The 16,994-nt window shown below is 42.1% G+C and overlaps 1 protein-coding gene across 4 annotated transcripts in view; it reads left to right on the forward strand.

Moving 5' to 3' along the window:
• The window catches only part of zgc:113279 (uncharacterized protein LOC553749 homolog), a 46,082-nt gene that overhangs the window by 1,395 nt on the left and 27,693 nt on the right, over positions 1 to 16,994 (forward strand). For 3 of the 4 annotated variants that reach the window (XR_009509065.1, XR_009509066.1, XM_059956809.1), the window contains exons 2-5: positions 3,268 to 3,365; positions 3,938 to 3,965; positions 4,062 to 4,126; positions 14,566 to 15,215. Coding sequence is in view for 2 of the 4 variants with exons in the window: in XM_059956809.1 (XP_059812792.1) it covers positions 3,268 to 3,365; positions 3,938 to 3,965; positions 4,062 to 4,126; positions 14,566 to 15,215 (841 nt within the window). In the remaining 2 variants the exon portion in view is untranslated. Of the gene's footprint in view, positions 1 to 83; positions 373 to 3,267; positions 3,366 to 3,937; positions 3,966 to 4,061; positions 4,127 to 14,565; positions 15,216 to 16,994 lie in introns of those variants that run through there. The other variant, XM_059956810.1, reaches the window with a different exon arrangement.

Genomic DNA, 16,994 nt, shown 5'->3' on the forward strand with positions numbered 1-16,994 from the left:
GATTCTGTTGGGTTCCTTTGATGTTTGTGGCTGCCTGTAAGAAGATGAATCTCCTTACAGATGAAACACAGTATACATACTTTGATAATGTACTTTGAACTTTTGAATGTTAAACATTACATCAGACGTACAGTACCTTGAGCCAATTACTAGAATAGGCAGTCAGTGCAGAGTACCCCGTGGTCGTTCCCCTCAATAATAGGCTTACCGCTTGGGATACCGTTGGGGGTGGGGTATAACCAACCGGGGGAAGCCGCAGTGACCGTGTCTCTGGTTCGGAAGAGTGGAGGGAGGGGAGTGCGGTAATGATAGGGGATTCCAGAATTAGGAGCGGACAGGAGATTCCGCGGATGTGTAAGAGACACCCGGATGGTACGTTAGTTTCGAGACCGTTGGGCTCCGCGGGGTGTGAATGCCATCGTGGATAGGGATGGCAACATTCTGGTGTAATGTCTATTGTCTATTTGTAGTGCAGTAATTGTGTTTGCCACTGTTTTGTATATATTGTATAGCACCGATATTTGTAATAAAGGATTTTGTAATTAAAAAGGTGCCAGGGTCAGGGATGTCTCGGATCAGATCCACAGCATTCACCATTCTAAAGGGGGACCTTCAACAGCCAGAAGTCGTGGTACATCTTAGTACCAACGACATTGGTAGGAAATGAGGAGGTCCTGAAGAGAGAATATAGAGAGTTAGGTAGAGAGCTGTAAAGATGGAACTCCAGGGTAGTAATCTCAAGATTGCTGCCTGTGCCACAGGACAGAGAGGGTAAGAATAGGATGATTTGACAGATGAATGTGTGGCTGTGAAACTGGTGCAGGAGATAGGGGTTCAAATAGATGGACCATTGGGATCTCTTCTGAAAAAGGTATACCTGTACAAAAGTGATAGGACTTGGACAGATTAGGAGAATGGGCAAAGAATTGGCCAATGGAATACAGCGTTGGGGAGTGAATGGTCATGAACTTTGGCAGAAGAAATAAAAGGGTAGACTATTTCCTAAATGGAGAGAAAATTCAAAACTCAGAGGAACAAAGAAACTTGGGACTCTTTGGGCACAATTCCCTGAAGGTTAATTTGCAGGTTGAGTCAGTGGTGAGGAAGACAAATGTGATGTTAGCATTCATTTCAAGAGGACTAGAATATAAAAGCAAGGACGTAATGTTGAGACTTTATAAGGCGCTGGTGAGGCCTCACTTGGAGTATTGTGAACAGCTTTGCGTCCCTTATCTTAGAAAGGATGTGCTGAGATAGAGGAGGGTTCAATGGAGGTTCACGAAAATGATTCCAGGATTGATGGCTTGTCATATGAAGTGTTTAATGCTCTGGGCCTCTACTCATTGGAATTCAGAAGAATGCGGGGTGACCTCATTGAAACCTATCAAACCTACTTATAGAGTGGATGTGGAGAGGATGTTTTGGGGGAGTCTAAGACCAGAGGACAAAGTCTCAGAATAGAAGGGCATCCCTTTAGAACTCAGATGAGGAGGGGAGCACCAGAGGGAGATGAAGAACAGGCAAAAAAGAGAGAAGAGAAAAAAGAAAGGGATAAATAAATAAATAAATAAGAGGTGGGGTAAGAAGGGGAGGGGGGCATTAACAGATGTACCCCTTCCCTTCTTACCCCATCACTTATTTATTTATTATTTTTTCCCTTTTTTCTTTTTTTTTCTCTCTCTGTCCCTCTCACAATCACTCCTTGCCTGTTCTCCATCTCCCTCTGGTGCTCCCCTCCCACTTTCTTTCTCCCGAGGCCTCCCGTCCCATGATCCTTTCCCTTCTCCAGCTCTGTATCACTTTCGCCAATCACCTTTCCAGCTCTTAGCTTCATCCCACCCCCTCCGGCCTTCTCCAATCATTTTGGATATCCCCCTCCTACTTTCAAATCTCTTAACTAACTCTTTTTTCCATTAGTCCTGACGAAGGGTCTCGACCCGAAACGTCAACAGTACTTCTCCCTATAGATGCTGCCTGGCCTGCTGTGTTCCACCAGCGTTTTGTGAGTGTTGCTTGAATTTCCAGCATCTGCAGATTTCCTCGTGTTTGTGTTTTAAAACAGAGTGAGCATAGTTTTAAGTTTCATTAGCCACAATAGAAGGGAATCCCCCATCAATAGAAAAGGAAGACATTTGAAAGAACTCAATGGATGGTGGAACTTCTAGAAAAGAAATGGAAAAGGAGACACTGGGAGGGAGAAAAATGTTTACAAGGAGCAGAGTGCGAGGAAGTATAGTCACACTCTGTAGGAACCATGGAAGAAGTGACACCATTCCAACTGGAATTGAAATAGTGATGAAGGGTCTCAGCCCAAAACATCAACTGTGTATTCCTCTTGGTAGATGCTGCCTGACTTGCTGAGTTTTTCTAGCATTTTGTGTGTGTTGCTCTGGATTTCCAGCATCTGCAGAATCTCTTGTGTGTTTGAATGCAGTGCAGACTTGAAGGGCTGAATGGCCTTCAATCATCCTATGTATCTATGAATGATTGAATGACAGACTACAGAGGGAGAGGAGAGCAATGGTATTGAGTTTAAGATGCTGTGTTATTTGAGCTAATTATCCATGGACATGAGTTCAATTCCCACGAGAGTAACTTTCAATTAATTAAGCAAATTTTGGAATTAAAAGTCCATTTAATCCTTTGGAGTTGTGTATCTATTAAATATGTGATGAGAACTTGAATGTCTAGACTCTACTTTATCAGTTCATTTTGATCTTGTTTGTATTTCATAATTTCCTAACCAGATGAAAGTCTCAACATAGTGAGTTATAAGGAAAGGTTGAACAGGTTAGGATTTTAATTCCTGGAGCAATGCAGAATGAGGGGAGATTTGATAGAGGTATACAAAATTACGAGGGTAATGGATAATGGAATTACGTTGAATAGAAGTTTGGCATGGACTAGATGGGCTGAAGGGCCTGCTTATGTGCTGTATGACAATATGACTGTGTGACTCAAATGTTCTCTTATTATATGTCACCAGGGAAGATTATTAATTAGCACTACAGTTAATTTTATTTCAACATTCAAAGGATTTTAATGAGGTATAAAGTAATGTACAAGCACAAACATTTCTCCATGAATGACCAGTAATTTCTGTCTTTTATTTTGCTAGCAGCTTAGCATAACCCTTGCTGATTTGATTTGATGCAAATGGCACATTTCACTCTATGTTGCCATATTTTGAGTCACGTGTGACAAATAAAGTTAACTTTTCTCTCTAACTTCTTTTTCCCTTGGGTTCAAATCATCAAATGAATACAGAATCCGAGAAGTATTTGGGAGTAAGAGTTCGTCTGCCTGTCCGAGATCTCCTCCGTAATTACCGCAAAGCCAAAGGACAGGAGCCAAAAGACCTCCAGGTGCCACTTTCTCCATTCCAGCTTCATGTAAACAGGGAACTCCATCAAATTTAAGCATGCAACATATTTGAAATGTAACACGAGAAGCCAGGAAGAATTAGAAAAACATAAAAAACCTACAGCACAATACAGGCTCTTCAGCTCACAAAGTTGTGCTGAACATGTCCCTACCTTAGAAATTACTAGGCTTACCTATAGCCCTCAATTTTTCTAAGCTCCATGTACCTCTCCAGGAGTCTCTTAAAAGACCCTATCGTATCCACCTCCACCACCGTTGCCGGCAGCCCATTCCACACACTCACCATTCTCTGAGTAAAAAACTTACCCCTGACATCTCCTCTGTACCTACTCCCCAGCATCTTAAACCTGTGTCCTCTTGTGGCAACCATTTCAGCCCTGGGAAAAAAGCCTCTGACTATCCACACGATCAATGCCTGAATGGTGTTATCGGATTCTCTTCAAAATGGTTTTGTAAAAGTGATAAGGAATTTCATGCTTAAAGTTTACAGATTTATTGTTCAACATTTGTTTGAAGTAAGGATGACTAAGGTATTGTTTTTCTCCCCCTACAGGAAGATGTGGCCTGGAAATTAAATAATAGTAAGAGATTTAAATGACTTTGTTATAGAAATTGTCTAGGTTTCTTTTAAGTATTTATGATGGTGTCCATTGTCATTTTTGATGGTTCTTTTTCAGAAAGAAAACGTGCTGTAAGGGATACACTAAGAGGTCACCCATGTTCTGCTAAAGGGAGGAGACAGGTGAGTAACATGCAGATTGGACATGCCAAGAGCTGGTCCGAGTACCTTCAGTTTCTTGCTTCATTAGAGACCCAGCCAGTTCTTCTCCACTAACATACCCATTCAGCTGGCTGAACTCATTCCTGCTTGGAACATTGAGTGGCATGATAGTGAGATAATTAGCATAATATCATTACAGTGCCAGCAGCCTGGGTTCCATTCTTGCCACTGTTTGCAAGGAGTTTGTACAATCAACTGTGACTGTGTGGATTTCCTCCATTTGGACCATAAGACATCAGAGCAGAATTTGGCCATTTGGCCCATCAAGTCTGCTCCACCATTCAGTTATGGCTGATCTTTTTTCTTCTTCTCAACCCCATTCACCAGCTTTCTCCCTGTAACCTTTGATGCTGTATCCAATCAAGAACCAATCAAGCTCTGCCTTAAATACACCTAAAGACCTGGCCTCCGCAGCTGTCAGTGGTAATAAATTCCACAAATTCACCACTCTCTAGCAAAAGAAATTTCTCTCCATCTCTGTTTTAAATGGACGCCCCTCCATCCGGAGGCCATCTTGTCCTCAACTTCCCCACCATGAGAAACACCCTTTCATGTCTACTCTGTCTAGGTCTTTCAGCGTTCAAAAGGCTTCAATGAGATCTCATCTCAATGTTCAAAATTCCAGTGATTACAGACCCAAAGCTAACAAACGTTCCTTGTATGATAACCCTTTCATTCCTGGAATCATCCTTGCGAACTTCCTCTGAACCCTCTCCAGTGCCAACACATTTTGTCTTAGATGAGGGGCCCAAAACTGTTCCCAATACTCAAAGTGAGGCTTCACCAGTGCCTTATAAAGCCTCAGCATCACATCCCTGCTCTTGTATTCTAGACCTCTAGAAATGAATGCTAACATTACATTTGCCTACTTCATCACTAAATCAACCTGCAAATTAATCTGTTCTGCTCAAAGACTCCCAAGTCCCTTTGCACCTCATATTTTTGAATTTTCTCCACATTCAGAAAATAGTCCACACATTTATTTCTCTACCAAAGTGTATGACCATACAGTTTACAGCATTATATTTCATTTGCCACTTTCTTGCCCATTCTTCTAATCTGTCTATCCTTCTGCAGCCTACCTATTTCCTTAACACTTCACCAATCTTCATATCATCTGCAAACTTGGCAACAAAGCCATCTATTCCATCATCTGAATCATTGATATACAACATAAAAAGAAGTGGTCCCAACACTGACCCCTGCGGAACATCACTAGTCACAGGCAGCCACCCAGAAAAAGATACTTTTATTCCCACTTGCTGCCTCCTACCAATCAACCAATGCTCGAACCATGTTAATAACTTTCCTGTAATATCATGGACTCTTAACTTGGTAAGCAGCTTCATGTGTTGACACCTTGTCAAAGGCCTTCTGAAAGTCCAAATATACAACATCCACTGCATCCCCTTTATCTATCCTACATGTAATCTTCTCAAGGAATTCCAACAGGTTCGTCAGGCAGGATTTTCCCTGAAGGAAACCGTGCTGACTTTGTCCTACCTTGTCCTGTGTCACCAAGTACCCCATAATCTCATCCTGAACAATTGACTCAATATCTTCTCAACCACTAAGGTCAGGCTAACTGGTCTATAATTTCTTTCAGCTTCCTTCCTCCTACCTTAAAGAGTGGAGTGATATTTGCCAGAGCCCAGTGATTTTTGAAAGATAATTACCAATGCCTCCATAATCTCTACAGCTACCTCTTTCAGAACCCGGGGGAGCAGTTCATCTGGTCCAGGTGACTTAAGTACCCTTGGGTATTTCAGCTTTTTGAGCACCTCCCTTGTAATAGTAACTGCACCCACTACTCTTCCTTCACACACTACAACATCTGGCATACTGCTAATGTCTTCAACAGTGAAGTTCATCTGCCATCTCCATGGCCTCCATTATTATATCTTTGGCCTTATTTTTAGTGGTCCTAATCCACTCTCATCTCTCATTTTTTGCATATTTGAAAAAGCTTTTACTACCCACTTTGATATTGTTTGCTAGCTTGCTTTCATATTTCATCTCTCCGTCCTAATGATTTTTTTCGTTGCTCTCTGTAGGTTTTTAAAAACTTCCCAATCCTCTATTTTCCCGCTAATTTGTGCTTTGTTGTATGCCCTTCTTTTGTTCTTACATTAGCTTTGACCTTCCTGTCAGCCACAGTTGTACTATTTTGCCATTTGAGTATTTCTTCGTTTTTGGAATGCAGATTTCCTGCACCTTCCTCATTTTTCCCAGAAACTCACACCATTGCTGCTCTGCTGACATCCCTGCCAGCATCTCCTTCCAATTTACTTTGGCCAACTCCTCTCTCATACCACTGTAATTTCCCTTACTCCACTGAAATTCTGCTACATCAGACTTTACTTCCTCCCTGTCAGATTTCAAGTTAAACTCAATCATATTGTGATCGCTGATTCCTAAGGGTTCTTTTACCTTAAGCTTCCTAATCGCCTCCAACTCATTACATAATACGCAATCCAGTATTGCTGACCCCTATTTATGTTTATGCCCTAATTTATGTTTTTTCCCTTGTGAATGGAACTATGTGCCTGTCATGCTGCTGTAATAAGTTTTTTCATTGCACCTGTGCATACATGCACTTGTGCATTTGACGTAAAACTCAAATTTGACTTTGGCTTTGAGTTTCCCTGCCTTCACTTCCACCTCACCAGCCTCTGCATTCAGTAGATGATCTTTCACAATATCTGTTACCTTCCATGAGATTCCAGCAGCAGACACGTCTTCTCATTCTGATAGCACTGCTCCCTTTGCCAAACCCTGTAGCAGTCATCCATCTGTAACCATACAGACATTCCCCCTCACAACAACAGGAAATGGAATGCACATCTTGTCAACTTTTCCCTTACCACCTCTCAGGGAACCAAACGGTCCTTCCAAGTGAAACAGCAAGTCACTTTCACTCCTTTTAAGCCACTGGTTTGCATCCCATGCTCATAATGTTTTTTTCTCTGTATTAATGAAATGAATCACAGATCAGAGTTACCGGTCACTTAACTTTTCCCTTCCACTCTCACTGTGAGCTGTACATGTTATAATGAGGCTCAATGTGATCTTGAGGCATAGCATCACATCTTCCACTGGATGTGTTGCAGCCTTCCAAATTTAATATTGATTTCAGCAGCTATCCTTATCTGTTCTGTAAGCTATTCATAGAGTCATACAACATGGAAATAGGCCCTTTGGCCCAACTCATGAAAGCAAGCTAGTCCTATCTGTTCATATTTGGCCAATAGCCCTTTAAACCTCTCCTATCCATGTAATTATCTAGATGGATACCTGCTAATTATCTCAAACTGCCCCTGATATCCTGTTCCATTCTCATGCTTCTGATCTTAAACCCTTACCCTCTTATTTTGAGCACAATATTCAACTTTTATAATTCTACTTTGTTTTCTAGTAACTTTACTGGGCATTTTTCTACAATTTCTGACCTGAACATCCTAGTCTTACCTGTTCCTCTGTGTTCTGTCTCATTTTCCTTTGTAACCCCCTGGGTCACCTCAGGCTCACTCAGCTCATTCTCGTCTAGGGGGAGCAGCCTTCGGCCCCGCCAAACTGGGTAATCAGCTGGTGTGGATGCTGTGTGATGTCCCCCCCTCGCCCAAAAACAGACAGTACACCATATGCGATTAAATGAGTACAATTTATAAAGGTTACTATAACTAAGTGATTAATAACGATACAGTATATATGAAGAGAAAAAATAAAGAAAAGGTGCCAAACTAATCAAAGTCAAAACCACTTCGTGCACAACCGTTGGAGCTCAATTACTGAAGTCTTCTGGCCACCATTCGCTCCCCTCCGAACTCCTCGACTCGCAGCTCAGGACCCTCCGAGTGGTCAACCAAGCACATCTAGCTTCATCCCCCCCTCCTCGGAGTACCTCCTGGCCTCGGACCCCCACTTGGGGTCCGTTCCTCGCCCAGCTTACAGCATTGCGTCCTCTCTCTCAACCCCCTTGCGCCAATCGGTCCAAAAGCCCATCAACAAAAGCTTACAGACTCAGAAGAAAGAACATTAATCCCCATTTGGTTTACAAAGGAATATAATTCTCATTATCAGTAAATTTTAACCCAATCAAGCTTCCAGCACTCTCTCGCAACAAAGAAACATTCCTGCTTTTAACAAAACAAAGAAGCCCTTTCCCAACAGTAACAAAGAAAAAAAGAAGAAACCCCCTTTACACCCATCAATAGTTTACGCCTCCCAGGCATTTCAGAGATTTTACTTTTGTTCTGACTATCCCTCTCCAAATATCTCAGCAATCTAAAGTAACTTGTTTGTTTTGGATCTTCTTCAGTTTCAAAGTGATTCTTTGAAATGCTGGAAACACTTGGCAGAGATTTCTCTTCTCACTGCAAAACTGTTGCAGGCTTTTTCTGTTTTGTTTCAGATTCTGAACCTCAGCAGTTGTTTTGATTGACAATATGGAATTCAATCTTGCCTCTGCCTGGGGAAACGTTAGTCGGGTTTTATTCCAAGTGGTACAATACCACTTGTTGGACCATATACAGGACCAGGAATGTTGCAAAAAGCAGAAGGGAGTTCCAGCCATCAGTGTCTTTAGTCAATTAGCCAACTGGGTTTTGATAACAGTTTCAAATCGAGTTCATTATCATAAGCACAGTAGTGGCCTGGTGAGGGGCAGGTTGTACCTTCTGATCCTGATTAAATTCTCCAGGGAAGTGACAAAACAAATTGATGAAGGTAGAGCAAAATGCTCGAGGAACTTGGCAGGTCAGGCTGCATCTATGGAGAGGAATAAGCAGTCTTTCAAAAAAAATTAAATAGTTGTCCCTGAATCTGGTGGTGTGGGTCTTCAGGCTTCTGGACCTCTTGGCCAATGGTAGCTATGAGAAGATGTCATGGCCTAGATGGTGGATATCATTGAAGATGGAAGGTAAAGCAGTGGATGTGGTGTACATGGATTTTTGTAAAGTGTTCGATAAGGTTCCCCATGACAGGCTCATTCAGAGAGTCAGGAGGCATGGGATCGAGGGAAACTTGGCTACATGGATTCAGAATTGGCTTGTCCACAGAACGCAGAGGGTAGAAGTAGATGGAGTGTATTCTGCATGGAGGTCGGTGACCAGTGGTGTTCCACAGCAATCTGTTCTGAGACCTCTCCTCTTTGTAATTCTTATAAATGACCTTGATAAGGAAGTGGAAGGGTGAGTTAGCAAGTTTGCAGATGACACAAAGGTTGGTGTTATTGTAGATAGTGTAGAAGATTTTTTAGCTTACAATGGAGCAATGATAAACTGCAGAGCTGAGCTGAGAAGTGGCAGATGAAGAGCAATTTGAAAAAGTTTGAAGTGATTCACTTTGGAACATCGAGTTTGAAGGCAGAATACAGGGTTAATGGCAAGATTCTTAGCAGTGTGGAGGAACAGAAGGATCTTGGGGTTCACATCCACAGATCCCTCAAAGGTCCAGCACAAATTGATAGGTTGGTTAAGGTGGCCTCATTAGTCAGGGGATTGTGTTCAAGCTCTACGAGGTGATGTTGCAGCTCTTCTTATATAAAAAAAATCTCTGGTTAGACTTGCAGTCCTGTGTTCAGTTCTGGTTATAAGAAGGTTGGGAAAGCTTTAGAGAGGATGCAGAAGAGACTTACCAGGATGCTGTCTGATGCACCATCAATAACTCACACTGAGACGTAGGCGAGATATCGGCTTTTATTGACTGGAAGAAGGAACCAGGAGTGAGTGTCTATCATACAAGGTCTTGGAGACTGAGGCCGAGCGTCAGGCCGCAGGTCTCCTTTATACAGGGGCCTGTGGGAGGAGCCACAGGAGCAGTCAGCAGGGGCGTGTCCCGACAGGCACATAGTTCACCACACTGTCTCAATTAGAACCTTACTTGGATAGGTTGAGTGAGCTAGGGTTTTCCTGTTTGGAATGAAAGAGGATGAGAAGTAACTTGATGGAGGTTTACAAGATGATAAGAAGCATAGATCAAGTGGACAGTCAGAAACTTTTTCCTAGAGCAGAAATGGCTGATAGGAGGGCGCATAATTTTAAGGTGATTGGAGGAAAGCATGGGGTGGGGGGGAAATGTCATAGGTAAGTTTTTTTTTTCCACACAAAGAGTGGTGACTATATGGAATGTGTTGCCAGGGTTTGTGGTAGATGCAGATTGTCAGGAAATGGAGAGGCTTGACCCAAAAGTTGAGCAGCAGAGCCAACTTTGTGGTGAGCAATCATTTTAATAACAAACTGCAAAGTAACAAGCTACAAGAGGCCATAAAACAAGAGGGAATGGGTATTTACACAAGGTAACTGAGGGCTAGGGGTTACTGGTTGAGGCTGGCAGGTTCATCTGAGTGAACAAGGATTGTGGGTGAGAGCTGGGTTTAAAAAGGCTGCAGGTCATGAGCTAGAAACAAGTGGCAGGTGGCTGCTGTTAGCTGGGTTGAGACTGGGAGGAGCTTGCATGTGCAGGCCTGACACTGATACATTATCGAGTTTTAGATAGGCACATGACTGAAAGAAAAATGGATGGCTATGAGGGAGGGAAGGATAAGTTTAAAGGGTAGCACAATGCCATGAACTGAAGGGCGAATTCTATGTTTTATTTACATGAATGTACAGGATTCTTACTCGAAGTAACTTAATAGGCACATAATGTTAAGAATACAAAATTCATAAGAAAAACATCACTTAAATGTTAATTATATAAAAGTAATAAATTATGCAAGAAAGAATGCAATTAAAACAAAAAGAAATGTCCATTGTAATGCAAAATGATCATACTGTTACTGTACTGAGGTAGCTGGTCCAAGAATCAAATGGTTGAAGAGAAGTAACTGTTCCTGAACCTGGTGGACTTCAGGATTCTGGATCTCCTATCTGATTCTTAACTGTAAGAAAATGGCATGGCCCGGATGGTGGTAATCTTCGATAATGGATGTTGAGATAGTGCTAACAACTTCAAAGTTAATGAAAAAAAGAAAATGTTGGAAACAGAATATAGAACATTAAAGAACAGTACAGGCCATTTGGCCCGTGATGTGTGCTGACCTTTTAAGCTATTCTGAGATCAATCTAACACTTCCCCTAGCAAAGACTATAACCCTCCATTTTTCTTTCATCCATTGACTATCTAAGAATCTTGTAAATATCCCTAATGTATCTAATGCACTTACCACTCTGAATGCACAATCAATAACCCATGAACACTAACACACTATTTTTGCTGTTTTTGGCACCACTTTAGTACAACCATGGCTGACAAGGAAGGTCGAAGTTAATGTAAGAGCGAAAAAATAAGGCATACAACAAAACAAAAAACAGCAGGAAGATAGAGGATTGGGGAGCTTTTAAAAACCTGCAGAGAACAACTAAAAGAATTATTAGGCGGGAAAAGATGAAATATGAAAGCAAGTTAGCAAACAATATCAAAGTGGATAGTAGAAGTGTTTTCAATTTTGTCAAAAATAAAAAAGTGATGAGAGTGGATAGAGGGCCGCTGGAAGATGAGGCCTGATAAATAATAATGGGGGACAAGGAGATGGCTGATGAACTAAATGAATATTTTGCGTCCATCTTCACTGTGGAAGACACTAGCAGTATGCCAGGGGAAAAGAAGGATCAGCCATGATGGAGTGGCAGAGCAGACTCGATGAGCCAAATGGCCTAATTCTGCTCCTATGTCTTATGATCTTATTTAATATATTTCTTCAAAGTTTAAAGTGTATTTATTATCAAAGTATGTATACTATACACAACCTTGAAATTCATCTCCTTACAGGCAGCCACAAAACAAGGAAGCTCAGTAAAACCCTTTTTTTTAAAAAAAAAGATCATCAAACATCCAGTGCCAAGAGAGAGAAAAAATGTTCAAGCATAAAAGAAAGCAAATCACATTCAGAACTGAAATTCATGAAAGTGAGTCACAGATATGAAGCCAGTCATCACTGCAGCTGATTCAGCAGCCCATAAGTTGCAGGTCACAGCCTCGGTTCAGCACAGAGATGAGTAAACTGGAGCAGCAAGCTGACCTGGCCTGGAGCTTAAATTGTCCAAATCTTGGGTTGTTCTTTGCTCTCGGACCCGGGCCTCACTGCTTCCATTTGCTCTCGGGCCTGAGCCCCACCGCCTCGATTTGAACTGTACCGGCTTTTCCAATTCAGCCCTGCACTTAAATGGATCAGAGTTGCAAACCTCAGATCTTTCCTCACTCCACCTCGACTTTGCCTCACCTTTGCTCACCTTGCCTTGGTTCTGCCACATTGACTTGCTTCCAAGTCTGCTCCAGCAATGGGCATACATCGACTCATTCCATGCTCTCAGGCCCAGGCCCTGCCACCTTGATTCAGCCCGTACACACCAGGCTGCAACTGTCTTCAGTTCACACCACAAAAAAGCCTGCCACGTTGTATAGGCGGCTCAAAAGCCCAACTCCGACAAGAAAGATATGGGCTATTGTTTGCAGTGATCATTTACCAGGAAAAGTGTGAGCCTCTGCATCCAGCACATCATACTCCGCAACTTTTGCCTTCTCCAAAGGGATCCTTCCACCAAACATATATTTATTTCCCTTCCCTCACTTTCTCCGCTTTCTGCAGAAATCCCTCCCTCTGTGATTCCCCTGGCCATTTGTCCCTCCCCACTAATCTCCCTTCCGACACTTAACCCTGCAAGCAGCCAAAATGCCGCACCTGCCCACTCACCTCCACTCAGAGCCCCAAGCAGTCCTTCCAGGCAAGGCAACACTTGTAAATCTGTTGGGGTTGTCTTTTGTGTCCAATGCTCCCGATGCCGTATTCTCTACATTGGTGAGACCCGTTGTAAACTGGGGGACCGCTTCACTGAACACCTCCACTCCATCCACCAGAAGCGTAACTTCCTGGTGTCCCCCAGCATTTCAATTCCAATCCCCATTCCCGTTCGGGCATGTCAGTCCATGGCCTCCTCTTGTGCCACAATGAGGCCACCCTCAGGGTGGAGGAGCAACAGTTTGTATTCTGTCTGGGTACCATCCAACTAGATAGCATGAGTATTGATTTATCCTTCTGATTTCAAAAAAAAATCCCTCACCACTCTCCTCTTGTTCTGTTCCCCACTCTGCGGCGCTTATCTCTTCCCACCTGCCTATCTCCTCCCCTGGGTCATCTTCTTTTCCTCCTACAGTCCACTCTGCTCTCCTATCAAATTCCTCCTTCTCCAGCCCTTGACCTTTCCCACCCACTTGGCTTCACCAATCACCTTCCAGCTACCCTCCTTCCCCTCTCCCCACCTTTTTATTCTGGTGTCTTCTCCCTTCACTTTTAGTCCTAAAGAAGGGTCTCGGCCAGAAACATTGGCTGTTCTTTTTCCATAGCTGCTGCCTGGCCTGCTGAGTTCTTCCAGCATTTTGTGTGCGTTGTAAAGTATTTAATTCTTTTCTTTGTTATGTTTGCTGCCGGAAAGTAGTTGCTGAGCTTTACCAGGGTCACCGTTTTTATGTCTTGCACTGTACTGCTGTCACAAAACAAGTTTCATGACATATCAGTGATATTAAACCTGATTCTGTATTTTAAAAAAAACTTTGACATCCCTCCAATCATCTTAAGATTATGCCCCTTTATACTAGCCATTACCATCCCTTGGAGAAGAGTCTGGCTGTCCACTCTGTCCATGCCTCCCTAGCTTGTGTTTGACTGCATAGCAGTACCTTCATGTCTTTCTTTCTGTAGTCGAGTATCTTGCTCAACTTAGTAACATGTAACCCTTTCTGTTCCTCGTGGTAACTCAGCATGTGTCATCAGGGTAAGGGTTCAGCAGCAATCCATGTACCGAAACAGTCAGGCAAATCCTTATAGTGAGAGAACAAGCTTATGTTTTCCTCCATCTCGAAGACTTGTAAACGGCCCGCAAAGCTTTGTGTGTCATCAGAACCACCTTGATGAACAGTGACTCTACAACTCATAGTCTCAGCATTATTTGTTTGTTTATTTATTTGCCCATTTTGTCTTCCTCGGCACGTAGGTTGTTTGTATTTGTTTATGTGTAGTTTTTCAATGTTACTAATATATTTCTTTGTTTTATGGTGAATGCCTACAAGAAAATGAATCTCAGATTAGTGTATGGTGATATATAGATACTTTGATAGTAAATTTACTTTGAACTCATCAGTAAGTTTACTTTTTTATTATTTTCTGTTTTTTTATATAACTTGTATGCAAATGTTTTAATTACCCTAGTGAAATTTGAAATCCCGTAATTGTTTTTAGGAAGTGAAAAACACAATGTGTTATTTGTACGATATTCGCATTCATGTTAATAACATAATTTGCATCATTATTGAACTCCTCGTTTTGCTAAAGATATGTTAATATTGTTAAATCTGGTAGATTTCCTGAATCAACAAATGACTTCCTCTTTTGTTTATCTTTCCAGACAAAAAAGATGAATGTTTGTCCTCCAAAAAATGTTGAAGATTTGTTGGAAGATTTGGTGGAAGTTTTGGAGACAGATCTGAAGCAAGGGGGACTGCAACCCCATCAGGGAATTAATTGCCCTCAGAGGTATTACATGGGCTGTCCTGTCAGCCTCAGAGACCTGCACTCCAGAAACCATCACCCTGTTCTACAAGCTAACAACCCAGCCTTCCACTACAACGTGGGTTATGAGAACGTGGGTTATGCAGCCCGCCTAGATCTGGTCTCTCCATCGTACAAACCCTATTCAGTTTCAGAATGTGAGTCTTGGTACCGTTCACCAGGCTGGTTGGCAGCCTTTGCCAGAGAGTGCTGTGTGGACAATTCTGAGAAAGGCAAACTTTTCTGTCTGCATCAGTGCTATCCTCACAACACCAGACATCTGTCACATCCTCAGTCACCACTGCCAAAGTCAAAAGTGTTAGGGCAGGCTGCATCGAGTAATACACAGAGCAGCAGATCCACTCTGGAACTGGAAGCTTCTCAACAGCAATATCTTCCAGAAAGCTCTGCATTGTCTTTCTTCCAGTTTCAACTGCAACAGATCGAGAGCAGCCTTGTTGCCCTGTCGCCTGAAGACGTCCTGTCGGCAGACAAGTATGGCAACACGTAAGTTAAGCAACAGCTGTTATTTATTTTTATTTTATTTTATTTAGTGATACAGTGTGGTATAGACCCTTCTGGCTAACGATCTGCATTGCCCAGCAACCCACCAATTTAACCGTACCCTAATCACAGGGCAATTTACATTGACCAATGAACCCACTAATCCACATGTCTTTGGACTGTAGGAGGAAACTGGAGCACCCAGAGGAAACCCACACATTTTGCAGGGAGATCATACAGAACTTCAATGCCCCAAGGTGTAATACCATCGTGCTAACCCCTACACTACTGTAACGCCAGTCTGATCCCGGTGGTAGGAATACAATGAATGATAAAAACATTTAGCTGAAGGTCAAGTCAAAGTAAATTTATAATCAAAGTCCGTATATGTCACCTTGAGATTCATTTTCCTACAGGCATTTACAGGAAAATAAAGAAACACAATAGAACCCACAAAAAATTATTCATAAAGATTGACAACAACCAATGTGCAAAATAAAACGTATGTAGAAACAAAAGAAACAAATAAATAATACTGAAAACATGATTGAAGAGTCCTTGAAAGTGAGTCCATAGGTTTTGAAATCAATTTAGAGTTAAGGTGAGTGAAGTAATCTATGCTGGCTCAGGGCCCTGATAGTTGTAGGGTAATAACTGTTCCTGAAACTGGTGGTGTGACACCCACCATCTGCCCAAAGCAGCAGTAAGAAGAGAACATGGTCCGGATGTTGGGGTTACTTGACAATAGATCCTGTTCTCTTGTGGCAGTGCAATAGTGAGGAGGGCTTTGCCTGTGATGAACTGTGCCACATTCACCACTTTCTGTGAACTCTTCCATTCCTGGGCATTGGTGTTTTCATACCTGGCTGTGATGCAACATCTCCATGGTCTAGATGCTTGTTAAAGTTTTTGAATGCATTCTGAATCTACGCAAGCTCAGTTGCCCTGCTCCTTCTGAGCACACATCAACGCCCTTCTTCCTTCTTTGACCAGAATATAATGCAATAAAAATAGGTGGCTAGAAAAAAATCTGTTGTCCAGCCTAGTACAAAAGTTATGGAATGGGTATTATTGTTAGTGAATATTCCAGTTAAATATCATAATCATTTATAAATAATTTTGCCATGCCATTCACAGTAATATAGGTTTCCCTAACGTGAATTTTAAGATAGATATTATTTGACCCTCAAAATTCTGGAGAAACTCAACAGGTTAAGCAGCTCTGGATTTCCAGCATCTGCAGAATATCTTGTGTTCATTATTTGACCCTTATGTTGTACATTTACCATTCTGGCACAGTTAGACCTAAATAAAAATTAATTTTGTCTTTCTGTATTTAGATTAAGGTTGATTTCCTTGTTCGCTGTCCTACAGTGAATCATAGTTTGTTGATTTTCATCTGTAGAGTGCCAGTTATTCAGATTTTCCTAAGAAGTACATTGAGAGGACCTTTGCTTGAAACCAGGGTACATCAGAAACTGATGGGCAGCACTCTGCAGGGAAGAACCCCACTTCCATACTTGCTGTCTCATAAAAATCCAGCAACAGTGCTTCAATCAGTTTCCTCTTTGTACTAATATATTGGAAAAAGTACAGAGAAATTTTACAATGACTTGAGGACTGAGTTATAGGGAAAGGATGAATAGGTTAGGACTTTATTCCCTGGTATGTAGGATAATGGGGGAGATTTGACAGAGGTGTACAAAATTATGAGGGGTATAGATAGGGTAAAAGCAGGCTTTTTCTACTGAAGTTGGGTGGGACTACAGCCAGAGGTCATGG

Source organism: Hypanus sabinus, chromosome X2 (genome assembly GCF_030144855.1).
Source record: "Hypanus sabinus isolate sHypSab1 chromosome X2, sHypSab1.hap1, whole genome shotgun sequence".
NCBI classification, from domain to species: domain Eukaryota; kingdom Metazoa; phylum Chordata; class Chondrichthyes; order Myliobatiformes; family Dasyatidae; genus Hypanus; species Hypanus sabinus.